The sequence below is a fragment of the Lynx rufus genome, unplaced genomic scaffold (assembly GCF_022079265.1).
Source record: "Lynx rufus isolate CCGP_SWC_20201006 ecotype Redwood Valley unplaced genomic scaffold, mLynRuf1.p SCAF_11, whole genome shotgun sequence".
Taxonomy (NCBI): Eukaryota; Metazoa; Chordata; class Mammalia; order Carnivora; family Felidae; genus Lynx; species Lynx rufus.
The window spans coordinates 16902614-16930350 of record NW_025814825.1 but is presented as its reverse complement, the minus strand read 5'-3'; the positions used below and the strand labels follow the sequence as shown (position 1 = coordinate 16930350).

At 48.5% G+C, this 27737-nt stretch overlaps 2 protein-coding genes and 1 long non-coding RNA gene across 8 annotated transcripts; 1 reads left to right on the top strand and 2 right to left on the bottom strand.

Moving 5' to 3' along the window:
* Positions 1–460: 460 nt before the first annotated feature.
* LOC124506929 (uncharacterized) lies at positions 461–10701 on the bottom strand. Of its 2 annotated transcripts, none has more exons than XR_006960899.1 (3): positions 10635–10701; positions 8144–8228; positions 461–608 (listed from the first exon to the last, which is right to left on the bottom strand). It is a non-coding gene; the product is annotated as an uncharacterized LOC124506929 (long non-coding RNA). The 2 variants fall into 2 exon arrangements; XR_006960898.1 differs by lacking the exon at positions 10635–10701 and adding an exon at positions 9104–9172.
* On the top strand, positions 9590–12697 carry COMTD1 (catechol-O-methyltransferase domain containing 1). Of its 3 annotated transcripts, XM_047073020.1 has the most exons (9): positions 9590–9865; positions 9994–10050; positions 10456–10823; positions 10980–11107; positions 11366–11471; positions 11560–11678; positions 11783–11837; positions 12107–12240; positions 12445–12697. In XM_047073020.1, the coding sequence occupies exons 3-9, from the start codon at positions 10730–10732 to the stop codon at positions 12595–12597; spliced, it is 789 nt and encodes a 262-aa protein (XP_046928976.1). In that variant the 5' UTR covers positions 9590–9865; positions 9994–10050; positions 10456–10729; the 3' UTR covers positions 12598–12697. The 3 variants fall into 3 exon arrangements, with proteins under 3 accessions (XP_046928976.1, XP_046928975.1, XP_046928973.1); XM_047073019.1 differs by having other exon boundaries at positions 9994–10823; XM_047073017.1 differs by having other exon boundaries at positions 9591–9642; positions 9747–10823.
* A 2775-nt stretch (positions 12698–15472) lies between these two features.
* VDAC2 (voltage dependent anion channel 2) lies at positions 15473–27737 on the bottom strand. 3 transcript variants are annotated; one of them, XM_047073014.1, is made up of 11 exons: positions 27718–27737; positions 27496–27585; positions 27244–27301; positions 26072–26140; positions 25193–25242; positions 22030–22182; positions 21884–21936; positions 21053–21280; positions 19794–19944; positions 17192–17249; positions 15473–16036 (listed from the first exon to the last, which is right to left on the bottom strand). In XM_047073014.1, the coding sequence occupies exons 3-11, from the start codon at positions 27272–27274 to the stop codon at positions 15945–15947; spliced, it is 885 nt and encodes a 294-aa protein (XP_046928970.1). In that variant the 5' UTR covers positions 27275–27301; positions 27496–27585; positions 27718–27737; the 3' UTR covers positions 15473–15944. The 3 variants fall into 3 exon arrangements, with proteins under 3 accessions (XP_046928970.1, XP_046928972.1, XP_046928971.1); XM_047073016.1 differs by having other exon boundaries at positions 27244–27298; positions 27718–27736; XM_047073015.1 differs by lacking the exon at positions 27718–27737 and having other exon boundaries at positions 27496–27625.

Below are 27737 nucleotides of genomic sequence, written 5' to 3'. Positions count from 1 at the left end.
AGGGCTCCACACACATGTGAGGCTAGGTAGGGCAGGAGAAGGCTTCTTGGCGTCTCAGGTCATATCATAGACCTTCAGAGCTGGAAGGGACCAGAGATAGTCTCCCCCAACCCCAACCATACAAATGGGGAAACTGAGGCCCAGGGCAGAGAAGTGATTTCCTCATGGTCACACAGCAGAGCCAGGATCAGGAATAAGGATTCCTGGCTCTGATCCCCTCTTAGCATTCTGGGGCAAGTCCTCAGAAAGGAGGGCTTAGACCAGGAAACGCAGGTGTCTTAGGTGGGCTCCCCAGAAGCAGAGCCTGAATCGGGGATCCCTATTCAGATGGTTCACTGGGAGAGGCTCTGAGAAAGGGAGTGAGGGCACGCATAACAGGGGAAGGTAAAAGCTAAGTCTAGCCGCAGCCTGTTCCCACTGAGGGTCCTGGGGCTTGATCAGCATCACAGAGTTAGTCCTACCTTGAGGTCTAGGGGTGCCTGTTGTACCACCACATCCGCCAGCCACTGGCCGCAGCTCGCCCAGCTGGTGCGGCCTTCGGGGTGGGGCAGCTCTCCTCCCTCCGGTGAAGGGGCAGCTGTGAGCCACTAGCAGCAACTCTCCGGCAGCTGGGGGAATGCACACACCAGCAGGTTAGAAGGTAAACAAGCAAGTGTCCTCCCAGAGCCCTAAGCCATTCCTGGCAATCCCAGCCACAGAGCACGGTGTACCAGAGAACAGGCCTGTCCCCTCTGCAACGTCAGTTTCCCTGTTCATAAAATGGGCATGCAGGACCAAGGGACTGCCAGACTCCTTTCCAGCTCTTCCTTCCCAGCTTCTTTGATTCTACTTCCTCCTCACCCCAAAGTTCCAACCAGGCAACCCCAGCTCCCAGACTGGCCACTTGCCCGGGCAGTGGAAGGATCGGTGAGAGCAAAGCAGGGTCTCCACTCAATCAGTCTTGAACCCCACGAGGCCGGCAGAGGCAACAGTTTCTTGGCATGTGTACGTCTCCAGCCTGCTGAGCAGGCCTGGGGAGTCAGTATTTCTTGAAATGTAAGTACCGAGACCACACTGGGTTGTCAGTAAATTCATTATCCCATTATGCAGACCTGAATTATTCAGCGCTCTTGAGGCCGCCTCAGGAACGTGCCCGAGCGCAGTCGATGCCGGCATTAGTGGGATGGATGGAGTCAGGCCCGGGGCATGGTTGGTACCAGGATGATGGATCTGGGCCCAGAGAAGCTGCCAGGCACAAGGGAGTGTCTGACTAGCAGGCCCTGGGCCCTGGGTGTTTCTGGGGCCTAGGAAGTGGATAATGCACACATCCACCACTCCCCTCATCCCCCAGGAAATTGGCAGAGTGTGTTTTTGGAGCCCCATCTGCTCCACAGGGCCCAGGGACAGAAGATCCAGACTTCACCTTTTCCTGGCTGTGTGACCTCCAGGAGGCTGTTTGCCTCTCTGAGTCTCAGTTTCTTTATCTGTAAAATGCAGCTAAATGTTCCCAGTATCCATTCTCCCACTTAAGTTTAACTATAGAACTGATTTTTCTCTGAGCATATAATGCTCTAGAATAAAGGCTATTTCTAGACTGAAGTGTGGCCATATGACTAAGTGCTGATCAAAGGAATGCAAGTAGAAGGATCCAGTGAAACTTTCAGGAGGTGTCCTCAAAGGAAAGGGGAGAGTCCTGTTTTGTCTCTTTCGTTTTGCTGAAAACTAGGATGAAGGTGTGATGGCTGGAGCTCACGCAGCCATCTTGCTCAGGGAGGAGAAGCCACATGATGAAGATAGCAGCACAACATAGTACAAGCCTAAGTCCGTGTTGGCCCTGGAGCCTCCTTATCACCTCCATCTCTATAAAATAGAGATCAAACTCTCTCTTGCTTACGTTGCTATTCTTTTGGATTTTTCTGTCACTCCCAGCCAAACCCAACCCTACCTTGTTGGGCAAGTCTGAGGGTGAAATGAGACGTTACAGGAAAAGCAGCCACGTCACTAGGCATTTCCTCTAGGACACTTCAGTGATTAAGAACTGTAAGCCCTGAAACCTTAGGATCAAATCCCAACTCTATCGCTTATAAGCTGTGCAACTTTGGGCAAGTTGCTTAACCTCTCTGTGCTTCAGTTTCCTCATCTGTAAGACAGAGATAAAAATTACACCTTCCCCCTCACAGGGTTAATGTGGACTAAGTGAGTCAATATGAAGTTACAAAAAGTAGCTGACACACAGCAAGTGCTATATAAGAATCGGCAGTTAGTATCCCGTTTTTACCTATCTAGGGGGATTCCATACATAGCTCAGGGACCTACGTTCCCATAACATCTCCCAAAGCTTCATCTCAGTTTGGTTTTTTCCCCTGAAGGTGATTGTGCTCTCAGGGCAACGATGCCAATGGCATTCTGAGTTTCAGCCATGACACGAATAGCTTTGCCTCGAGGGAGAGGACCCCGGTCTGAGCCAGTAGAAGTGGGTGGCAGAGACTGGGCTCCTGGTGTGGACCCCAAAAGAGGGTTTTCTCTCCAGGAGGCCTATGAAGTACTCAGGAAGAGAGAAAGAGAAATAAAGACCCCTTACTGGCTATGTATCCTGCACAGATATCCCTTCCTTCTGGGCCTCCGGGGAGTGTATTAAATCAGAGGTCACAGCTCATGTGCCAGCAGGACAGAAGACCAATATGAAATATGAGTGAAATGTGTCAGGTCTGAGGCAGCAGGGAGCAGTGGAGACCAGAACAAGAGCACATGACCCAGGGGGGCAGGCATCACACAGAGCCAGCTAACCTGCCAGGCGGCACAATGGGCCTGCTGCTGTCAAATCTTCCTTTCCTTTTTTTTTTTTTTTTTAAAGTTTATTTTGAGAGAGACAGAGAAAGAGAGCAAGCAGGGGAGGGGCAGAGAGAGAGGGAGAGACAGAATCCCAAGCAGGCTCTGCACCATCAGCACGGAGCCCAATGCAGGGCTCACTCGAACCCGTGAACTCTGAGATCATGACCTGAGCTGAAAGTAAGAGTCGGACACTTAACTGATTGTGCCACCCAGACACCAAAATCTTCCTTTTCAAAAGGAATGGAAATCAAATCTGAGTTCTTTGTGAAATTTTCTGATCCTTTCCTGTTAGCTCCATTCAAACAAACAAAACACTGATAAAGGCAAACAAAATATGTCCCCGGGCCAGCTTCAGGCCACCAGATGTAAAACAAGTGCTGAGAGGTGTGCTATGCGACACAGTCTGAATTCTGGAGTCCCCGGATATATTTCACGGCGTATGTGAGGGATCAGCTTGTGTTGAGCCTGGGCGGGCAGCATGGAGGAAAGACAGATGCTGGGAGTTTTCCCTCCCAGGGAAGCAGGTGCCGTGGGCTGGACCGGGGTTCAGGATGGCAGGGAGCGCGGGCAGAGGCTCACGCCTACTACCTCAGGTAACACTCTGGCCCCCAGAGCTTCACGTCCTTCCTCTAAGAAACAGATTAGGGAGTCCAGTTTCGGCCCCTGGCGCAACCCTGGCCCACCTGCCCTGCTGAGGCCCTGCCCAATCCACAGCCTCTGCACCCACAACTTTGGGGACCCCCTCGGGGCCTGTGTTAGCTTGGACTGCTGATCCTGCCTCTTCAGTCTGCCATCCGTAATGGGGTTGCACGCCCACACCCTTCTCCACATGACTTCTCCACTGAGGGGGTAGACTATGCATGCGCCTGTACTCAGCCTGGCCAAGTGACTTGCTGTGGACACTGCAACATCAGCAGCCCTGACTGAGGCAGAGGCTTTAGAACCACTTGGGTGCTTGGCCTCTTGCTCCTGTGCGCTGGTCTCAGAATGATCTGAACCCACCACCTGAATGAAGCACCCCAGCTGACCTGCCGACCCAGGAGAGAAAAGTGCATGGTTATTTTGGAAGCCACTGACACTTGGGACTGTTACACAGCACTTTTGCAGCAGAAGCCTGACTATTATGTTGGGAAGACAGGGGCTTCCCCCACCCATCCCCAGCTCACTGCACAAAATCTCCCGCCCTGTCTGGTCATCGTCACAGAAGTCCCTGTGCCCCTCCCTCCGAGGCAAATACAGAGACTCCCTCTGGAGGGGGAAGTCTCCCAAGTTGTGGGCTGTGAGACCTTGGATGAGCTACTTCCCCTAAGAGTCACCTGTAGGGTGTGGGTGACATGCCTACCTCACCAGGGATTGGGAGGTGTCCATGGGATGCCTCGGGTCTGAGGGGCACAGGGGTGGGAGGAAGTACCCAGGGCTGCTATTTGGACTTGTCAGGAAGGGGAGGAACTTGGCCTGCCTCAAGGGATGGGGCGTCTCCTGTGAGAAAGCTCACCCCTGAGGTAAATGGGGCCTCACTTTTGCAGGGTGTGATTTTGAGTACAGTGGGGAATCTGACACTCTAGCCTGAAGAAAAAGCAAACAGGGTTATCTCAGGACCCACTCCAAACCACTCCTGTGGGAACAGGCCACATTGTTTGTATCAGGAATGCTTTCGAGCTTCCAGTAAAAGAATATGCAACTAATCGTTGCTTTTTTTTTAAACTTTTTTTAACATTTATTTATTTTTGAGAGACAGAGAGAAACAGAGCATGAGTGGGGAAGGGGCAGAGAGAGAAGGAGACACAGAATCTGAAGCAGGCTCCAGGCTCTGAGCTGTCAGCACAGAGCCCGATGTGGGGCTCGAACTCACGAACTGCGAGATCATGACCTGAGCCGAAGTCGGACTCTCAACCGACTGAGCCACCCAGGCGCCCCCTAATCATTGCTTAAATACAAAGCGTTCCACTTTCTTATGTAACAAGGAGTCTGAAGGAAAACAGTTGCTGGTGTTGGTTCGATGGCTAGATAAGGTCTTCAAGGACCAACCATCATTCCTCTTGCCATCTTTACTGTTTGTTTGGGTTTTTTAATCCCGAACATTATTGCCTCACAACCACAAGAGGGCTGCTATGGTTCCAAGCATTTCATTTTTACACAACCCCATTCAAGGTAAGAAGAAGCTAAACAAAAAAAAAAAAGGAGGAAAAAGTCCTGAGAAGCACCCCTTTATCTCTGGCTGGAAAAGAGCTACAGGTGAGGATGAGACAGCAGGTATCTTCAAAAAAGGACTGGGATGGTCATGCCAGTCTGAGACCCATCACGGTTCATCCCCCAGAGTTGGGCATGTTGCCTGAACAACATGAGCTCCTGCAAGCAACAAAGAAAGCAGACAGTAGCCTAGGTTGACATTAACAGTGTCTGTTGGAGGTGGAAGAATCTTCCCCACAGAAGAGAGTGTACCAGGCAGGACTCTTAACTGCAAATCTCACAAGCTGCTCTGTGACAAACAGCAGATTTCACTTTGTTGCAAACAACAGAATCCACTTGGCTGCAGATAAACTCCATTGCGTTGCAAACAGCAGACTGGCGGGACCAGAGAACCGGGCTTGGGTGCTACACAGCCAGGAACTCCACCTCCGGAAGCTCCACCCACTCACTTCCTGGGACTCTTCTACTTAGAACACAGCTCCCGCCACAGCCCACCTGTGGGAAGGGGCTCCACGAAACCACCCAGCAGAGCGGGAACATCCACATCTGTCACACTTGCTTGCCAGGGCATCAATCTCCACACAGCCAACGCACGCCGCCCACACTGGCATTCGGGACCCGTGCAGCACCTCTGATAGGTGGAAGCAAGGTCACATGCTTGCAAAGGCATCTGAGAAGTCTGTATGCTTGTCTTCTTTTGGGGAAGGAAGGACCCACAACATAGGCCAGTGTCTCAACGTGGAGAGGTAAGAGCTGCAAGGAGACGCTCTCCACCCGTTCTCGGAAGGGCCCCATGAAGTCTTGGCCATTTGAAGCCTCCTGAGGATCAGCCAAGATGCCCCACAGAAGCAGTGACGCCCAGGAGTCACCATGGCAGCCCTGGCCATCCCGTCAAAAAAGGAGGAAAGTGGGGCACCTGGGTGGCTCAGTCAGTTACGCATCTGAGTGTGGCTCAAGTCATGATCTCCCCGTTCCCGAGTTCGGGTCCCACGTCAGCCTCTGTGCTGACAGCTTGGAGCCTGGAGCCTGTTTCAGATTCTCTCTGCCCCTCCCCCGTTCGTGTCTGTCTCTCTCTCTCAAAAACAAACATTAAAAAAAAAAAATTTTTTTTTAACATTTAAAAAAACAGGAGGAAAGAAGCAGATGACATCATGAGACACACACCAAGGTCATCGGGGATCGTGGCAGACAGAGTTTTGCCCCCATGATCTCTATGACATCCACCATCAGTGCGAATCCTGTGGTTCTTATCTTAAATGGCAAGGGGACTTTGCAGATGTGACTAAGGTTACTAACCAGGTCACGTTAAAATAAGGGCATTACCTGAGATTATCTGGGTGGGCCCAACGTAAGCACAGGAGCACTTGAAGGCAGAAGAGAAAGGCAAAGTGATTTGAAGCACCAAAAAGATCCAAGACGTCTTTGCTGGCCTTGACACAGGAGCTTCACGAGAAGGAACTGAAATCCACCAACAACCAGTGGGCTGAGAAAAGAGCCGGGGGGCCCGGCAGAACCGCAGCCCCAGCAACACTGTGACGTCAGCCTGGAGAGACCCCAAGCAGAGAATGCAGCCATACCTTGACAGCTTCTGCCCTACAGGACTGTGAAATGGTAAATGGGGGCTGTTTAAAGCCCGCACGTTTGTGGGTGCTCAGTACACAGCGAGAGAGGTAGAGAAGTATCACCCTCATTTTCTAGCTGAGAAACTCTGAACTCACAGCCACGGAGCTATGGGACCAATGACAGACCCCAAGTCCATCTGATTCTAGAGCCCGTGCCTTCGCTTTCCCACTGGGCCTGTCCAGATAAGGAAGCCGGGGCACAGGAGGCCGGGGCATTGCCAGGTCTGTAGCATCTCAGCACAGAGGAGGCAGGAGCAGGCAGTGGGGCTCCATCGTCCCCACCTCATCTGAGAAGCCCCAGAAGCCCCTAACTCATGGTCTCTCTGATTCCATCCGCTCGGCCTGAAACACCCCTAGAGCCTTGGAGTCAGGGCATTGCCCCCGCCCACACCCCCAAAGTCTTAGGTGAACAGGTGCCATCCTCCCTGGGGAGCTTGGCAAACCTCACCCAGATGCGGTCAGACTTCAGGCTGCAAATTTCTGTATGGAGAGGCCTACAGAAGGCAAGACCTGGACAGAGGCTCCAAGGTGCCCCTGGCAGCCCACAGCTGCTGGGGAAGAGCCCACTGAGCGTGGGAAGGGGATGGAGAGCCCAAAGGTAGGAAAAGGATTCCTGAGGTGGGGGCAGGGCAGAGGCGTCAGCTGGCCCCACCAGACTCCACCTCCACGTCTCAGCTCCTCTGATACATAGGCTCCCAATCAGAGGAAACGGTGGTCCCAGGGGCCAGATCAAACCCAGACATCAAAGATGTATTCAGTTCGGCTGAAGCAATGCTTAAAAAAAAACAAAAGTCTAATCCAAATGCTTAAAATGGTGAGGTTTCACATTACAAGCCAGATTTCAACCCTTCTTGAGAACTCACAAGCTCTGGCCACACTGCATCCATCTTCCCACATGGCGGCATAGGCGGCCAAGTGGCTGCCAGGCCTTTGGACGGGACATGAGCTCTGCAGTGCCCCAGTCCGCACTGCCCCCTACTGCTTCCCCTCACCTACCTGTGCAGCCCCTGAACACTTCCATCTTCCAATTGCTTAGGCCTGACCTGACTCCACAACCCTACTTTTCTGCCCCTACCCTGCCCTGCACAGTCCTGGGGAGCCCCTGGGAGAGAGGATCCAACCCATGTGATGTCAGCAGTTCAGAAGTAGAAGCTGGGGGTGTCATGATAGAAATTCAGGGGCCTCTTCCAGACCCATTGTGGTGGAAAGCTGTTTCCAGGGCCCTGATTTGGCTAAGAATTTGTCAGGGGTCAATTCTCACTTCCTGGTATGGACCTAAAGGCATGAAGAGGCACCCACTTTCTCTGCCCTTACCAGCCTGAGAGTTCCTGGGTGCCTAGTGGGGCATTTGACCTGCATGGGACCAAAAGGGCAACCCAGAGAGGTAGAAATGGTGTTCCCCCTGCCCAGCCCCTCATGGCCCTGGGAGCAGCTGCCCACATCCAGATGGCCCTTTGGGGAGGCCCAGCTCCCTCCTCCCCACCGCAGGGGCACCTCTGAGGAAAAGAAGCAACACTGACTTTGTTTTCAGCCTCCTGGAAAAGGCTCCGTAGGATTCCAAGGCGACACTTTGCTCCCTTCATTGTGAGCTGAGACGCCCCGGTGCTGCAATGCAAGAGACAAGAAATGAGTAGCAAACGGGGGAGGGAGGTGGAAAAATTAAATTTTGCGTGATCAGCAAGGTTTCAAACAATCGCTCGCCAACTGAAGTGGGTGCCACGTCTATAAGTCATTCTGTTTTATAGACCATTAGGATCTCCAGAGAGAGCCTGCATGGAGACCACTGCTTTTTGTTGAAATTAAAATGTCAGAGAAAAAGAAATAGAACAAAACAGGGAATCTGCAATTAATTACCAGGCCATAAAAATTCAATAATCAGGAGGCAGAGCGGCCGCGGGCCCAGAGGTATCAGAGCCAGCGTAACAAGAATGGAATACATTAATCTTTTCAAATTAGTTTTTTAATCTGACGGGGATATATGGTGACATGCCTCCCCTCCCTGCCGGCTCCCCGCCCCCCCCCCTCTCCGGGGCTCCCGCCGGAAGCCAGGCTTGGGGAGGGAGGCTCGGGTGTGAGCTGGGGGCCTGCCCAAATCCGGACTCCCAGACAAGGTAGAGCTGAGCCCAGGGCCCCCAGGCCGGTGGCCTGGTGGAGAGAGCCCAGCACGGCTGCCAGGAAAGCACTTCTTGGGTGTCTGGATCTTGCTGGGTCTCAGCGCATGGAGTCAGTGAGGAGGGCACCTCTCTGAGCTTTGGTTTCCTCCTCGGGAAAATGGGAATAGTATGCCAGCCTCATAGGTAGGCTGCATTTAGGAGGCCTGGTACTCAGTGGAAGGCCCCTACGGTTACTGTGTTGACTGTCTAGACCCGCAGCTGCAGCAGCAAGGAGCGGGGTGCCGCTCCAGCACACTGCTCAGGCCGCACTTATGTATCATTTGCTGTGTGCTCAGCCCTGGGAGAGGAGAGACCAGCAGCCCTTACCCTGGGGATGAGGCTCAGAGTCTGGTCAGAGAAACATTTACTGGGGGCCAACCAGGATGCAGAGGATTCGAAGGCAAAGGGGCAGGTGCTTCCCAGCCAGCCGCACCCCCGCCCAGCCCAGGCACAGACAGCAGGCTCCACCCCGCGCCTGGGGTCAGTCCCGCCCTCTGCGTCTGACTGGAGGTCACGTCAGCGGCTCCTGGAAACTTGACCCGGAACTGAGCCCTCCTCCTGCACCGCCTCCCAGCTGGGGTCAGGGCTGTGCTCCAAGTCTCTCCAGCTCGCTCCGATCTTCCTCGGCTTAGCCGGTCTCACGGACCACCCCCTAAACCTCAACAAACCTGCCTCCGGGCCTCGGGGTCCAGGGGCCTCGCACCCGCTAAGCCTCCTCTGGGAAGCCCCCCGGTGGAGTTCCTGACTGGCCAGAGTGGATACTAAATGGGCTGTTGGAGCACCCAGCCCGGGGGGGGGGGGGGGGGGGAGGTGACCTTGAGCGGCCGGATGACCCGCTGCCCTTTGGCCCTGGACTCCTTTTAAATGTAAGTTACAGCCCACCAAGTGCCGGCCCTGTGTAAATCCTTCACGTGGATTTTCTCGTTTCATCCCCTGGGAGGTGGCGACTGTGAATAACCCCATTTTGCAGAAGAGGAAATTGTGAAAGCAGAGCTGCTCCCCATTCTAGTGTGTGCTGTGGTCTCTGAATGCAGCGTCACTAGGAATACAAGCCACAGGCTTCTTTCGCCTTCCCCACTTTGTGTTACAGTAAGTGTTGCATCAATGCTCACTGGAGAGTGACCCTGCAGAACAGCCCTGCAAGGGGACCTCACCTGCCCTCCAATCACTCCCCCTCCCCCAAATGTCTCCACTCCTGCCTCCACATGTCTCCACAGCTGCCATTTACTGGACACCTACTGTGTGCCAGGTTGTGGGATCTGGTGCTGTTTACGGTAAGACCGTGGTTCCTACTTCACACAAAATAAACAGGCTGAGAAAGAGGGACCCAAGAGCTCATACGTCTGTCTGGCACCCAACGGCGGGTTTCTAAGAACCTTGTCTCAGAGCCCCATCAACAAGACCTGCCTCTGGACTCTCAAGCCTCCCCTCCTGTGGTTTTTGTCCCCAAACCGGGTCCTTCAACCGGATACCCTCACTCACCTCCCACAGGAAGCCTCCCCTAATTCTCTCAGTCCCTCTCGGAACTCCTGTAATTTCTATCACTTCGTGCAAATTACTATCCTGTTACGCCAGCGGCCCAGCCACCCACCCACATATGCCCCAGGGTCCCAGCAGAAGCAGCAGCGATAATAAGAAGCACTCAGAAGGGGCATCAAATTTCTACCTCCCTGACCCAGGACCGTAGACCTCGAGGACCCGCACCGAAAGCCCAGACCCCAGATGCAGGCTTGCTCCCCTTCCCGGGCGCAGTTCCAAGCGCAGCCACCAGATGGCGCCCGGCTCGCTCTAGCGGGGCTTGCAGTAAAGCTGTGCGGCCGCCAGATGGCGTTCGAGACCGCAGTTCTGCGGGCAGTACGGGGACAAGGCGGAGACTAGAAGGCAGGCGGGTCCCAGTGCGGGCGCAGAAGCCCAAGCCAAGTGACCTGGACGTCGCTCCCTCCTGGCCGCACCATGATCCAGCCCGCACCCCGGCTCTCTGTGCCCGCCGCGTTGGTCCTGGGCTCCGCCGCGCTGGGCGCCGCCTTCGCCACCGGCCTCTTCCTGGGTGAGTAAGGCGGGGCCTGCGGCACCTCCCGCAGAGCCCCCGCAGGCGGGGCAGGTGCGGGAGCGGAGCCCGTGACTCCGCGAGGCTGGCTGAGGCTGAAGCTCAGCCCTGGCGCCCCGGAGTCCCAGACCCTGACCCAGGACCCCTCTCCGTCAGGGAGACGGTGCCATTCGGAGCGATCCCGGCGAGAGAAGCGCCTGCTGCCCCCTGAAGACAGCCCCCTCTGGCAGTATCTGCTGAGCCGCTCCATGCGGGAGCATCCGGTGCTGCGGAGCCTACGGCTGGTCAGCAGGGCCAGGGGCGGGAACAGGCGCCCACTTCGGACCCAGCGGGCCCCACGTGCTTGTGTGACCTTGGGCTGGGCCTTGGAGCTCCCCGGGCTTCCGGGACACCGCAGGCGGGGCGCGGTGGGCGTTCCCTGAGGGCCAGTCCCTCCTAGGCCACGCCCACAGCCGCGCACCTGGAGGGGGTGTGAACACGGGGCGGAGCTGGGTGACTGGCAGTGGTGGTGCGACCCTCTCCCCTCCACCACCGCGACACAGCTGACCCTGGAGCAGCCGCAGGGAGATTCCATGATGACCTGTGAGCAGGCCCAGCTTCTGGCCAACCTGGCACGACTCATCAAGGCGAAGAAGGCGCTGGACCTGGGTAGGGCACACGGCTGGGACCACTGGGAGCCTAAGTCACCAGGATGTCCCCCATTCTGGCCTGAGCCTGTCCATGTCCCTGCCCACAGGCACTTTCACAGGCTACTCAGCCCTAGCGTTGGCCTTGGCGCTGCCCCCGGCCGGGCGCGTAATAACCTGCGAGGTGAACCCAGAGCCTCCGGAGCTGGGGCGGCCCCTGTGGAGGCAGGTGAGTGTCCCGCACATTTGAGGCCCTCATCAGGCCCTTGGAGCCTGACCACTCCCAGCCCTAGGAGAAGGGACCTGCTGGCTGTGACCCCACTCCTTCCGCAGGCTGAGGAGGAACACAAGATCGACCTTCGGTTGAAGCCCGCCCTGGAGACCCTGGGTGAGCAACGGAGTAGAAGGGGCCTTGGCACCATTTTCTAAGTGGGACGACTGGGCGTGAGCTAGTGACCAGGTCTGCTGGGCGGGCTTGAGGTAGTGACAGTCCTCTGCTTCCTGGCCTCACCTATGCGGCCACATGCTGGGTGGCAGGGCGCCCCTCCAGACCAGAGTCCCTGAATGGTCACAGCACCTGGGCAGGCCTGGGCAGGGGCTTCTGACCACCTGGGCTGCGGACTCAAGACCTATCTTACCCCCCGCCCCCCCCTCAAGACGAGCTCCTGGCCGTGGGCGAAGCTGGCACCTTCGACGTGGCCGTGGTGGACGCGGACAAGGAGAACTGTGCCGCCTACTATGAGCGGTGCCTGCAGCTGCTGCGCCCTGGAGGAGTCCTCGCCGTCCTCAGTGTAAGGGATAGACTAGGGGGAGAGCCCTCCTGGGCTGGGTCTCGGTCTTTTCCCTTGGCTCCTCCCTGTGCCCCGCCCCCATGCCACAAAGCCCCGCCCAGTGTTTTCTCCCCCTGGGGTCCTGTCTCCAGCTCTCACCCGGCCTCCTGCTTAGGCACCTCCTCCTCGGCCCTGTCCCTCCATGATGCCCCGCCCCCCCCGCAGGTCCTGTGGCGCGGAGAGGTGTTACAGCCTCAACCGCGGGACACCGAGGCCCAGTGCGTGCGGAACCTGAACGAGCGCATCCTGCGGGACGCCAGGGTCCACATCAGCCTTCTGCCTCTGGGCGACGGCCTCACCTTAGCCTTCAAGATCTAGGGCTGGCCCCCCGAGAGTGGCCTCAAGTGAGGGGACCTGGGTACCCCAGACATCAACCCTGAGTTCTAAATTCGACAATAAAGTGGGGCCTGGGACAAGATCTTCTCAGCCTCCGTACGTGGCTCTAACGTGGGGTAGGGAGGGAGGGCCCAGCACTGGCAGGTTCTTCAGCAAAAGGGAGCCTTGAGGTCATAGGCGTCATCCCCTCCGTGGCACTGTCCTGAGGACCACGTGGCACCAGGGCTAAAGCCTGAGTAGGAGCCTCCAGCTGATGGGAGGCAAGATACAAAGTTTTGATTGACCTGGCCACATACAGTTGCTCAGAGATCCCAGCTCTTCGGATTTGCCTCCACTCCACAGGATGCTGGCTAGAGCCCCGCCTTGGTCTCCCTCCTACTTAGCTTCCTAGGAGGGTCAAGTGAATGAAGCTCTTGTTTGGCACAGCTGGGACTGGTTGGGAGACCATAGCTGGAGTCTGACAACAGGAAACAGACCCTACAGCTGACCAGGTTTGTGGCTGGGTACTTTCACAGGTTATGCTGGTTCTGCTATCTGCCCATGTTTTCACAGCACTGTCAGCTCGATCTCACCTCTACAGTGGAGGCTCTGGTCAGTGGACATCACTTCTGAAACCAGGCCACTTGACTTAGACCTGAGGACCACGAGGTTGGAGTATATATCCTGTCCTCCCCCTGAAGTCCTGGAGAAAGGTGAGGGACTGAGTGGGATCACTGACCAGAAAGGTGTGAAGCAGACAGGCCAACAGGTAGGAGGAGACCATCAGTACTGCGGTTTTAAATAAGTTCCCCAGAGGAAGATGAAGATATGGTTAGGCTGTCCGGCACCAACATCTACGAGCTGAGGTGGAGGGAAGCCAGGTGCTTCACTTCTCTCATCTAAACCTCCCTAATCCTAATCCCCTAGGAAGATATCTCCAGGCCACAGATGAAGTGTTCTTCCCACTAACACTGCCTCAGGCAGAAATGGCATCAGCCTAGAAGACAATCAGGTTTTGCCACCACTTGGTTAGGCCTGGGTCCTGCTATGAGGCTGGAGGCTACTAGAAACAAGGCCACAGGAGACCATAACAGGCAACTTTCATAATCCTAAACTTCTTGGTACGTACCTTACATTTTAACCCACAGGGCTCTGGGTGTGAACCAACCCTTGTCTCTCCACACATTAAAGCCTATTAAGGTTGCACATGGGGAAGGGGCGCCTGGGTGGCTCAGTCGGTTAAGCGTCTGACTTCGGCCCAGGTCATGATCTCACGGTCCGTGGGTTCGAGCCCTGTGTCGGGCTCTGTGCTGACAGCTCAGAGTCTGGAGCCTGTTTCAGATTCTGTGTCTCCCTCTCTCTCTGCCCCTCCCCCGTTCATGCTTTGTCTCAAAAATAAATGTTTAAAAAAAAAAAAGGATGCACATGGGTGAACAGGCCCAATTTACTCTTAAATAGATCTTTGACAAACTGGTAGCTCACTTGTGCCACACCCAGTCCTGAGTACTGGACCAGGTAAACACAACATGAGGGAAGGCCACTGGTTAACTAAGGGGCAGCAGGTCCTCCAGGAGGCTTCAGGGGTCGCCAGGCCTGTGACCAGTTCCTTCCCACCAAGCACCGCCAGCAGTTTCTCAGCGGTCTGCTGAGCTACTTCACACCTCTCCTGTGTATCCCAAAAGCATGAGGTGTTTTCACACCTAACTTGCAGACATCTTTTTTAACCTAGCAACAGTGTCTCTCAAATGGCTCAAATTCCAACTTTCTGCCATTAAGTCCTGTCTTATTCATACAGGCCATTTCTGCCAGTCCGTCAAGACAAACACAGTAAGATCAGAAAGACCCCTTTTTTGTTGTTTTTAGAGGAGAGCACGAATGGGGGGAAGGGGCAGAGATTGAGAATCCTAACCAGGCTCCACACTGAGCAGAGCCCAAGGCAGGGCTTAATCTATAACCGTGAGATCATAATCTGAGCTGAAATCGAGTCAGATGCCTGACTGAGCTACCCAGGCGCCCCAGAAGGAGCCTTTTTATCACCCCAGTGTGGAAAGTTTGCTTGGGTTTCTAATCGCTCATCAGATTCTTTCTGACCTAGAAATATTCAGCATGTATCATTTTTTGGGTAGTGAGTCTGAAAGTACTTACATTTCCTTATCTGTTCTGACTTCAAATGGTACACTGGGTCTAGTAGTTTCAATGTGAACAAATCTCTCCCTTCTCTTAAACTCTGATCACATTCTTCAAACTATCTCCTCCCATCAGAACACTTGCACTTTCCTACTATTCCAACCAGAATCACTATTAATTTCTATCATTCAGTCCAAGTGCAGATTAAGGGCCAGTGGCCACAAAACCTGAAGGCACGGCTTCTGGTCTCACACACTTAAGCCCGACCCTTTCAGTCAGTGTCTGCCTAGAATGAAATGACTGACATCTGACCGAGGCCCACATATTCCCTTCTCAGTTCCTCTGGTTACAGACACCCCACTCCACTTGCCTACACCTTGTCCCATCCCACCTATGGCCTAGCTCATTTTCCATAGCGATAGCTTGCAGGGGTGTGGTGTATGTGGCTAACCTTTAGCACAATCCGTTCTTCCTTTCTTCATCACTTACTCTCCACTCCCTCCTGAGGTCAACAGTGATCCAATAGAATTTTGGACAAACTTACAAACTGAAGATATAAAGGCATATATCCTCTTATTTTATTGTAGTCCAAAAAGCTCATGGAGTTACTTTAGGGACACAGAGGACTTAATGGCACAGATTTAGGTAAAAAGCAAAATGCTCACCTGAAAAATAAAGTACTAACTAGATACAAGGGAGATTTGACCCTAGCTGGCAAATGTTTAACTCTGCAAATACTTGGAGTCATTAGTTATGTATACTTGTTTTATTCATAATCTGTAATGTTTTGGGATACCAAAAGTAACTCTAATAGTTGAATTTAACAAAATTTTTTAACCTCATCTTAAAACTTCCACTGATCCATCTCATTCAATGGCAATTTTCAATGTTAATAAGAACATAAAAACAAACATGCACACAACTGCACAGTTTTCATAAAGGTCTATTTCATTATTGGTGGGTAGCGCATTTAACAGTTAAATACATTTAAATAATGTATAGGTGACTGCACGACTGCAGCATTGGTAACTAGATAGATAACCGATTCAACTAGAAACCAGCTAACAAGTAACTGTCTAAGTATTTAAAATACAGCTCTTGTTTAGATCATCCTTTGTTTTGATCACCTTCTTGGGGGGAAAAAGCCTGCTGGTCGGTCACACTGGAAATATATTAAGGCCAAATCTTCTGATATCCATTCCCAGAGGTTTCTTTCAGCTAGATTAAGCCTCCAACTCCAGGGCAAGCCCAAGTTTGTGGCCTCCAGCATTAATGCTCTTCCCATCTACCAGAGCAGACAGTGTAAGCTTGACACCTGTAAACAAAAGCAGGCAACTATGATTTGTCTGAACACCTCGAAAGTCTGCAACCTTTAATAGCCTGCCTGTCCCTCCTCAGCCTGTCAGATGACCTACTAGTGCCAGCCACCAGAGGGCACTTAGGAGTATCAGAGATACAAGAGAATTCAGAAAGTAAAGAGATAAAGTCACAGAGCATAAAAATGTTACTAAAGTTCAAAGTGCTCTAGAAAATATAGTAATATTCAATATGCTACAAAGGAAAATCATAATTGGACTCAGGAAAGGAAAACTACAATAGAGAAGTGGGGGAAACAGAATATAGACTACGTGTATAGACTATTATGTATTGCTAAATTAATGTTAATTTCCTTAGCTGTGACAGTGGTATTGTAGTTAGGAAGAAAAATGTCTTAATCTCAGGATATGCATGTTAGGGCTGGTGTATCCACATGTCTACAAAACAAATAATTCTTAAAGGCATATAGAGAAAAAAAGGATTATGTATGCAGACATGGACAGAGAAAACACATGTGGTAAATGTTAACTGGTAAATGTGGCTAAGGGCATATGGGTGTTCTTCATACCATTCTTTCCTTTAGGTTTCCAAAAGGCCAAAATAAAGTCTGGGGAAAAATCCCTATTTGAAAGGGGGGGAGGGTGGGGGTGGGGAGTTCCAAGTGCTTTAGAACCTGCTATTCAAATGTGGTCCAAGAACCAGTAACACTGGCATCACACAAGAGCTTGTTAGAAAGACAGAACCCTTCATCCAGATCTATGGGCTCAGAATCTGCATTTTGATGAGTCCCCGGGTGATTCATGCACACTAAAATTTGGTAAGTACTGCTCTAGAAAACATAGCAAGGCTCAAAATAGTACATAAAGTAAACGAGACTACAGAGACCAAACAATGAAAGCAATGAGTTATGTCAGAGAGCACAACACTCCTGTTCTGAGTAGATGCATGCTAAAGCATTTAGGGAAGTGTCATGACAGCTCCAACTTCCAAACAGCCCAGCAAAAAAAAAGAAAAAAAAAAGGAATAAAAAAAATTGTGGCAAAAGATAAACATGTTCATTGTACTTTTTTTGAAAGGTTTACAAAGAAGCTGAGAAATAAAAAATAATTTTTGAAACACCATCAAAAAAATCCTACGTATCAAGAACACTTACCAGGCCTCAGAGTCTGAGTATAGCCCACTCCAATTAAACTAGAGTTGTTGACTTTTGCCTAAAATAAAATACAAAAACAGCTGTAAACTTTTTGAATCTCTGGAGAGACAAAGGCCCTCCAGGTTTCCCTATCATGCAATTACGAAGTGTTCTGCTTTTTTATTCACATGTGAAATACTAAAATTCAATATTGTTATTAAGCCAAACAGCAGCCAGGTGCCACTTAATTCTTATCCATTAAACTCAAAGTCAGATTATCAGTAGGACCCAATTTTCTTCATTGTAAAAAGGTGACAAACAACCTCTAGGATCAAAACAGATTTGGAAATTATTTGATGTCTACACTCTTGTAATGTGTAACATCACAACAGTCCAGTCCATGGGGCGCCTGGGTGGCGCAGTCGGTTAAGCGTCCGACTTCAGCCAGGTCACGATCTCGCGGTCCGTGAGTTCGAGCCCCGCGTCAGGCTCTGGGCGGATGGCTCGGAGCCTGGAGCCTGTTTCCGATTCTGTGTCTCCCTCTCTCTCTGCCCCTCCCCCGTTCATGCTCTGTCTCTCTCTGTCCCAAAAATAAATAAAAAACGTTGAAAAAAAAATAAAAAAAAAACAAAACAAAAAACAGTCCAGTCCAGAGACAGAAATCATGTACCTACAAGCAAAAGTCACATAAACGGCACTTACATTCACTCGGCACACAGCCAAGCCTTCACTAGCCACCAATGGCCAAGTGAGCTATTGGTCTTAAGAAAGAAATGCCCCACTAGTGACCATCTTGTGCCCAACAAGCTAAGAGCCTCAGACAAAACTGGATACAAGTTTCTACTATTTCAGAATAGAAGTAAACCATCAAACTGTGATGGGCAATACTTCAGGGTGATGCTTGACTGGGGGCACAGGGGCACTAGAAATGTTAGATGTATTTCCAAACTAATCCCCAGGAGTCACTCAATGGCACACAGGCCAAAGTTGCCTTCCCATTTTAGACTATGAGAGAGCTACATCAGCTGGCATTAAATCTGTGATGGTGCCATGGACATACATTTGAAAAGAACAGCAGCGTAGCTACCAGAGGATAATGTGTGAATCCTAAGGTTTTTACTGCTACAGTGTAAATGGAAACAGATGGGAAAAATAAATGAATCACCGTCTTTGCCAATGGGAAAAGCATTCTGGGTGCTTCTCATTCTTTCTGCTTACAACTGCTATCATAAAATAAGAGTGAGGCTAAAGCTTAACTGCCCAAATTATCAAAACATTGTTCTCAGGAATGAAGATCACTTTACGTAACAGAAATAACTCTCGGGGAAGGTTTAACTTCCTTTCATTCCCAGTACATACAGTATAGGCAATGCCTGACCTGTAAGCAACTGACACACAGGAACAGCTGCTAATGTGCCTCAAATAGAGCCAGTGCCTTGCCTCTACACTCTCAGACACCGCACGCCCTTCTACCCTAAACCCACTATGACTGAAGGATGAAATAGCAAAGAAGCAAAGCGACTGGGTAGTTCAGTCAGTTGAGTGTCCAACTTTGGCTCAGGTCATGATCTCATGGTTCACGGGTTCGAGCCCCCAGTCAGGCTCCGTGCGGACAGTGCAGAGCCTGGAGTCTGCTTTCGATTCTGTGTCTCCCTCTCTCTCTCTCTCTCTGCCCCTCCTCCTGCTCAAGCTGTCTCTCTCTCTCTCTCTCAAAAACAAACAAACAAACAAAAAGCCTAAGAAAAGGACTAGGGTGGCTATCCACCCCAACTAACCAAGAACAGGTGGAAGGGAGTCCTTGGGATGCAAGACTTTTTTTTTTTTAATGTTTATTATTTTGAGAGAAAGCGCAGGCGGGGAGAGGCAGAGAGAGAGGGAGACACAGAATCCGAAGCAGGCTCTAGGTTCTGAGTTGTCAGCACAGAGCCTGACACTGGGCTCAAACTCACAAACCGTGAAATTATGACCTGAGCCAAAGTGGAACACTTTGCCGACTGAGCCACCCATGTGCCCCTGGGATGCAGGACTCTTAATGCTAAAGCTGGAACAGTCCCAGGCAAAGCAGAATGAGCTAGTGGTCACCCTAGCCAGGAGGGAAATCAAAAGATGTACAAGTCCAATCCTGGTTCTACCCCTTCTGCTCTGGGCCTAGCAGTAAGGAAAGTCCTTTCTCTCTCTAAGCTTTGGGATCTCCACCTGCAAAACAGCATTTGTACCACAGACCCTGAAGATCAAATCTAAAGATATTTTGTTAACCATAAAGACAGAGTCCAACTAACATAGTACTACTATTTCCTATAGAAAGACAAAGTAACAATTAAAATGCTATTACTCCTGGCCTGGGGCCAAAACACTGGCTTACCTGAGCTTAGACAGGCTTGGAGCTCAGGGTTATTATCCACACTAACTGAGCAGCTTTTGAGGTTAAACAAACTCCTATGACCTGGTAACAAACTTCTAACACTCTCTCCACAGAAAATGCAGCATTACAAATTCTAATTCCAATCTAGGAGTAAACTAGGGATCCTGTGAACCACGGTTCAAACTTTCAATACAATTCAATCCACCCAAAGATGAATTCCCACAAGCAAAGAGCCCACTCCAAGCCCACAGCAGTACTCACAGAAATGGAAGCAGTGGGGTCCAACTGATATTTGGCTGCAATGCCAAAGCGAGTGCAGTTGGTACCTGATGTCCAAGCAAGGTTTACTGAAGTGTCAAGATCTTCACATACTTTCTGATAAATTGATCCTCCAAATTCTGTCCCATCATTGCTGTAAGATACTTTAAATTAGTAAATCTAAAACAGACACTGTAATGTCTACAGCACTAAGCTGATATTGTAGAATTATAGTTAAACAATGCTATAGTTATACTGCTCACATGGGTCTCTAGTATTCCACTGAAAACGTGTTTTAAAAGGTCTTTATTCCAACGTATGCCCCAAAGTAAGGTCATACAAATCATGATAAATCATTCAGTAGAATTACCACCCAGCCATTAATAATCATGCTGTAGAATGCTACAATAAAATTATCAAAATGTATTAAGGTAGTACGGGAGGGATTATAAACCAGGCTTTGTAATATGTATTTTCTATATTTACATATAAGAAGAGAAAACTCCCAAACATTACCAGGTAACAAAGATTATACATCTAGATGGTAGGATTAGGATTATGAGAAATTTTGGTCTTCTTCTTTGTACTTCTGCTATTTAATAATCCGTTGTTTTTATAAGGGAGAAAAATTCTTAAATCCTTTCAACATACATACCTAATTTGGGTTAGGTAAAAACACCATACATTTTAGGCAATCCTACCAACTCAGCACCTCAGATATCACAGACAAGTCAAACATACTGGTAATTTGGCAAATCTTAGCCTTTTCTAAAACTCCAGAGCACATCAAGCCTCACATAAATTAAACATTTACTCTCTCAGCACCAAAAGTCAGGCTAACGTTTTTTACTATACACTTCTAAGGGCACCCGGAAATGCCTAAGGATGATGATCTTTTTGTGTTAAGAGAGATCCTTTAGGGGTACTGGGTGGCTAAGTTGGTTAAGCATCCAACTCTTGATTTTAGCTCAGGTCACGATCTGACAGTCTGTGAGTTTGAGCCCCTAGTCGGGCTCTGCGCTGACAGTGTGGAGCCTGCCTGGAGTATTCTCTCTCTCTCTCTCTCTGCCCCTCCCACACATGCATGCACACACACTCTCAAAATAAATAAAGAAATTTTCTTTTAAAAAGGCAGAAATTCTTTTTTTTTTTTTTTTTAAGAGAAATCCTTTAGATTGTACCTGGGTTCATAAGAAATGACAGGTGACATCAATACCACTCCCAGGTCCTATGTCCCCATAACCCACAAAGGAAATACTCACACATTAGTGTGTAGCTGGAAATCCCCAGTCCTGTAGCCCACTGCAAAGTTGTTTCTTGTCAGCTTTGATTTGGCACTGTCAAAGGTCATCTGGTACCCAGCAAGCCAGCCCTCATAACCAAAGACAGCTGAACCATGGATTGCAGGTCCAGCAAAATCAAAGTCAACATCACAACCGAGGTTTATACACTCCCTCTTGTAAGAAGACTTGATTTTACCACTTTTCTTTCTGGAAAAAGAACAAGCTGACTTAAAACTGATGCCAATGGGAAAGCCTTACACACTCAACCTCTGCACAGACAGCACAAGAGGGATTTATGAACTGCAGCACAAATGGGGAGTAAAAGCAGTAGCAGGATAACCCTAAGAGGTAAAGAAGATACAGCTCAGTGAGCTAAAAAAACAAGGGAACATGGAGTTACTGGACTTCTACCACCATCAGAAGATTGCTTTTTGCACGACTGGCAATCAGTCACAAAAGCCTATTAGAAACATGTTAATTACCCAAGTTAGTGCCACAATGGGAAGAGGCATATATTTGAAGGGAAGCCAACAATAGCGACTGTAGTACTCATCATCTTCCAAAGGCAAAAACAGAAATTCACCACCACAAGGAAGTTAAGGAATCTATCAAACAGTAAACGTGCACCTTTCCTAAATATACAGAAATGCTTTTAAATTTAAAGCAGATAAAGGGGTGCCTGGCTGGCTCAGTTGCTAGAGCATACGACTCTTGATCTCAGGGTTGAGCTAAAGCTCCACACTGGATATAGAGATTACTTAAAAATAAAAACGAAATTTAAAGCAGATAAAAATGTCTGTACATGCTTACCCCGTGTTTGGTGAAAAGGTAGTATCAAATGTCAGTTTCAAACCTTGACAAATCTATTTTGAGAGAAAAAGAATTTGTTTTCATCATTATTTCCTTTTTGAATTACAAAAATAAATTAATACTAAAACACATGTTCAAAATGTTACCTGGTCTTCAATTGCTATTTCTGTTCCCAGAGTGTTATCAGTGTTCCATTTTTCTGTGAAAGTCAGACCATACTCACACCATTTATATTTGGTCTCCAAGGTTCCAGTAACTTTACCAGTGTCTGTGTTAGATGAACCAGATGTTGAGAATTCCTAGTAAGACAATAAATGACTTCATGAACTTTCTTGTAAGCCTAGAAGAATCACTGCCTAACTTACATAAAAACCCACTAAAATACAGGAATTTCACTAATCCTTTTTTCTAGTTTCCCAAATATTCCTATCCTCTGCTACTGTGAGTACATACAAGAACAAATTAGCCTGTCAGTTACTAACTGCCACCTTACATACACTGGACATTTCCAACCAGTCAATCACAAGTTAACCTGTATCTAATTCTCAAATGAACAACAAACTGTAGACCTTTTAAGGAAACTTCCACTAAGGTGATTTTATTTGGAATTTAAAAATCAGGGAAGGTGGCGGGGAGGAATGAATGTTTTGGCACTGTTTCCTTTCTGCCTGATATTAAATAAAACACCACGAAGGTTAGTATGGTTAATCATAGATGCCCCCCCCATCACTAAAATGAGCATTTATAATAACTGACACACTATTAGGAAATGTTTTCTGAAAATTCCTACAACAGAAAGCACTCCAATGTAGGAAGAATTCATGCCATGAGAAAAAATTGAAAATCTTTGGTAACCCCAATATTCTATTTTTCTAAGATTTCATACCTTCCCAAACATCTTTCACATTCTCATTAAAAACGAAACAAAGTAGGAAAAGATTTGCTCTACAACTGGTTTTATCATGCATGATGTAAACTATATTATGTATGATAGATAATATCAGTAGAGAAAACAATCTAATACAGGTATTAATTTGAAGTACACCACATAATCTTATGTTTGCAGCAAATATAAGTAACTTGCCAATCCCTAATTGCACACCAACTGGAAAGGAAGGCATAATATGGAGGGCTTACTGAAATTTACAATCTGCTATAGAAAATCCAAAAACCTAATAATCTTTCAAAGTTTATTATACAGACAGGCAAACTTCCAAGTTAAAATATTAAAATACCTACTGAGTGTTCTGATTCACAATTTGCTAATGATGGCTACACACTTTGGCCAATGGAAAGCCAAGTCTAAAGAAGACAGCTAATCTAACTAATAGAACTCAACCTGAAATTGTGATGCCTGCAAGAGTGAGGAAATATCAAAAATATATCAGTGGAAGAAAAGGCCAATCATCCCTCACTTAGAAAACAGAACATTTGTATAACTATTGCTCTGCATTGAGATGGATTCAATCTCCTGATGTAAAATGCTTTAACAGGAATTTCAAGTCAAGGCTTGGCACTCAGTGCCCATACTAAAAAGCACTGGATTGTCAGGAAAAAACACTGGATGTAAAATTTAAGAGTCCTGGCATCCAGTTCTGGCTGTCATTTAGTAAATGAGTAACACTGAAGAAGACACTTTTCTGGGTCTCAATTTCCTGTATTGTATTAACAAGATCTACCTTTGGAGGATTAAATTGGACTGGCACTGTGAAAGCTCTGCACATTTTCCTGTGCTCTACACAAAAGGAAAGCATTACTAAAACAATATATATGGAGCATGTTCTTCTAGCAAATCCTTGGAATGCTGAATGTGGAAGTAGCTATTTTTAATCCCGAGTGACAAAGACCAATGACTCTTGAGGCTCCACCCACTGCCATCCATCAGCCTATAGGTTATGAGCCAGCCTATATATATATATGTGTGTGTGTGTATATGTATCTATATCTATATCTGTATCTCCAAGGAATCCTCAAGACACAAAATCAAGATCATCATGTGGGACCGGAATTGGACCAGATGACATCACTGGAACAGCTTACACCTTTCACTCCATCACCAAACACTTAAGGCTTCTACATTCTGGAGCAAACTGGACACCTCTGCAGTTTAGGTGAGAAAACAGAACGAGCTGTTAAAGGGACTTATCTGGGGCCAGGTACATACTACAAGAGCAGTACCACATTGAGTTACACATTAATGGAAACAAAACATACTGTATGGAATCCAACCCGTATACATCCTTCTTGATCTTAAACCTAATTCTGTAAAGCGTTCCTTAACCACTGTCCACAAAAAGCCTTTTCTCTCCAACAAAGATTTTGATTAATCAATCTAGTATTAGATACACTTCTCTGATTGTTCTCCAGATTAAAGTTTATTTTGTCTCTCCAACCAGCAATAAACAAGCTCTTTAAACAAGGATTGAGTCTTCATTTTTCTCAGAAGGCTTTTGTGATGCCAAAAGTGCACGGCAGGTGCTTATATAGGACTTCAAGAGGTTAAAGAGTGGGAACACAAAAACAAACACTAAGTCACTGCTCTGTACTATTACTCTGAGCAGGTAAGCTGCACAACCAGTGAACACTTGGGCTTCCTTACAGACCAAAGAAGCCAAATGACAGATGTGACCAATATAATACCCCTGAAATCCAAGTCTGTGCATTAAGAAACTACAATATGATCAATTTTAATAAATATCAGTTATATGCACTAAGGGAGCTAACAATTACAGCAAGAATTTATCAAAATAACCAGTTAATAGTCAGTATTCACACATATAACCATCCCCAAAGCAATCTCAAAACAGGGCAGCGCCTGGGTGGTTTAGTCAATTAAGCATCTGACTCTCGGTTTCAGTTCAGGTTAGGGTCTCACAGAGCTCAAGCCCTGCATCAGAGCAGTGTGGAACTTGCTTGGGATTCTGTCTCTCTACCCCTCCATTGCTCATGCAAGGGCGTGTGCACGCTCCCACTCTCTCTTCTAACAAACAAATGAATGAACACTGAAAAACAAAAAAGGCAGGGGACACCTGGGTGGCTCAGTGGGTTGGGTGGCCGACTTTGGCTCAGGTCATGATCCCGAAGTCATGATCTCGCAGTTTGTGAGTTGGAGCCCGGCACAGGGCTGTGCTGACAGCTCAGAGCCTGGAGCCTGCTTCAGATTCTGTGTCTCCCTCTCTCTCTCTGACCCTCCCCCACTCATACACACGCTCTTGCTCTCAAATGGATTAACATTAAAAATGTTTTTTAAAAAGAAAAAGGAAAATTATTTAACAGTTCATCAGGATTTATTAGATATCTAACACTCACCACACCACTGCATGACTTTGTTTTCACATCCAGTTTCACCAACCCAAAACCTTCAAGTAGAGAGTAAAAGATAACAAAATGATTATTCTGTATAAAAAATGCATACCAATAGCTGAAATCACATAAAAAACAGAAAAACTTCATATATTCAAAGGAGCATAAAAATGTGGGTTGATACAACATTTAAATGAAAAGATTTTTAATTACTCTATGTAAACTAACATGTACAGCACAGAACATCTCATGCAGCTTTGCCTAGTGTTCTGGTGTATATATGGCACAAAAAATGGTTTTCAAACCATTTTAAAACCTAAATATCAGATCAGAAAATTAACTTTAAGTCTTGGAATAACCAATAGTTTATTGTAATACAGACATTTAGAACAATTATCCCAAAGAGATCTTCCTTTAGGATTAATCAACTAAGTAACTGGAAAAATAATCCAAAGTAGAGGGGGTGTATGTGGAACAAAATCTTCAAGAAGAAAACCCAAATGCATTTGAAAAAATCCATAAACCACTAGGAATAACCACTGCCAAAGCAAAAACACTTTAAACATCATAATTCTAGTTACTCAAGACCTAAGCTGTATCTGAAGGAAATGAAAGCACAGCTGTTTTTTTCTTACAAATAAAATCCATGAACTACAGTTTGAAAAAAATTAGAGGAAACTGGGGTGGAGAAAGATGTGGATTGTTACTATTTTAACAGAAGTTTTATCTAAAATGTATCTAGTAAACAAACCAACACAGCAAGATATTTACAATTTGAAAAAATTATTAACTTCCTCAAGCAATCCAAACACATTTTCACTTCTGATCGGGGGCGGGTAAGGAAAAAAAAAAAAAAAAGGAAAGAAAAGAAAAAAAGAATCTTACCAAATCCCTTGTTGAAAATATCTCTGGCAGCTTTGCCAAGGTCAGCATATGATGGAGGAATACACATTGCTGGTGGGAAGAAACATTCCAGTGTTAAGGTTCCTGTTCTCCCACTTTCTGTCCAGGAACTAGATTATCACCCACTGCTATCTTTAAATTGAAGCAGTCCAACTTGCTGAAGATGTTTTCTTTTGATACTACCAGGAGCTACACTAACTATATGTATTCCAATGATCCATGAAAGAGATATCACCAATAAAGGTTTATTTCTAAAATGAATAACCACAGTAAGTGGCTATATAAACTTGGGCAATTCCTTCCAAAACAGAAAAAACAGACTTTCTATTCCTAAATTTACACAGTATCTACAGCCTCACCTCTTAGGACCCAACTAGTACAAAGAACCAAACACATACACATAAACATAGCTATACACACAGAAATCTCTGCCAAAATTCACTGGGATAGGCTGATTTAACCAAGTGACCTAAAACCAAAACCTGAAACAAGGCCCTCTCCCATAATAGACCTCTTAGTATCCTCCATGAGTTCGAAACCAATATTCTGGAGTGGGAAGAGATAGGTAATTAACACGTTAATTTAAATACTAGAATTCAGACAAAAACACAATAAACTGGGATTCACTCAAGTATCTACATCAACTAACTATCAAAAAGCACTTTAGGCATATTAATATGGCACTCAAGTCCTTGGCCAATGCTATGCGGCTTAAGGACAAGCAATCTGTGGTGGTTATACCAGCTCATTCATTCTACAGAGCACGTCCACGCCCTTAGGAGCACGTGTAATGACCTTGTGCTCTCACCAAGGGGGTTACTACTTCCTCTAAAAAAGTGACTGACCCAATCTTCCAAAGGCTGAATCCAGCAGTTAGTAACTTTTTGCTTTCGAGTTCGTCAAAGGCACGTTCGAGAGGTGGAGGTGATGCGTCCACAGACCAACTCCCCTGACCTAGTCCCTCTATCTGAAATCCCACAGCCCAGCCCCTCCTCCGCAGAGCTGAGGCAGTCAGACGGTGGAGCGGCTACCGAAAGGGGCGAGTTTCCAAGCCCTTGGAAAGATTAGGGGAAAGAAGGTGCGGTTTTCCGGTGGACAGGCTTCGACTCCCAGCCAACCCCGCCCCATCCCGCAGACATCTCTGCTCTACTTACGCCGCGCGCAGCTCTGTCCATAGGTCGCCATGGCGAAGCCACAGAAAGAGGTGATCTGCTGGAGGGACAAGAGGTGCGGTCAGCGGGGGTTAGGGACAAGTCAAGAGGCCAGAAGGGGGTCTCAGACGGGGAGGCGAAGAGCCGCGGGGCTGCGCGGCCATCTTAGGGAGCCAGGGCCGACCCCGAGTGTGGCTAAGGCGTCCTGCTTGGCCGTCGGGGCCTAGGCGGCCAAGTGACGCGACAGCGGCGTACCTGGTGCTCTCCCGGGAGGGGCTGCTGCCGCCGCTCTGCTCGCAGCTGAGGCCGCTCGGCTCGCTCAGGCTTGGGCTGCAGCTACCGCGGCTGGAGGGCGAAGTGAAGGAGACACCGTTCCGCCCGCCGCAACCCTGTCCTCCCCCCGCCAGGACCCCGCCGATGCCCCCGAGGCTGTCCGCCGCGCCGGCCCCCGCAACGCCGCCCGCTGTCCACTCCAACCTGCTTCAGAACAGCCACGA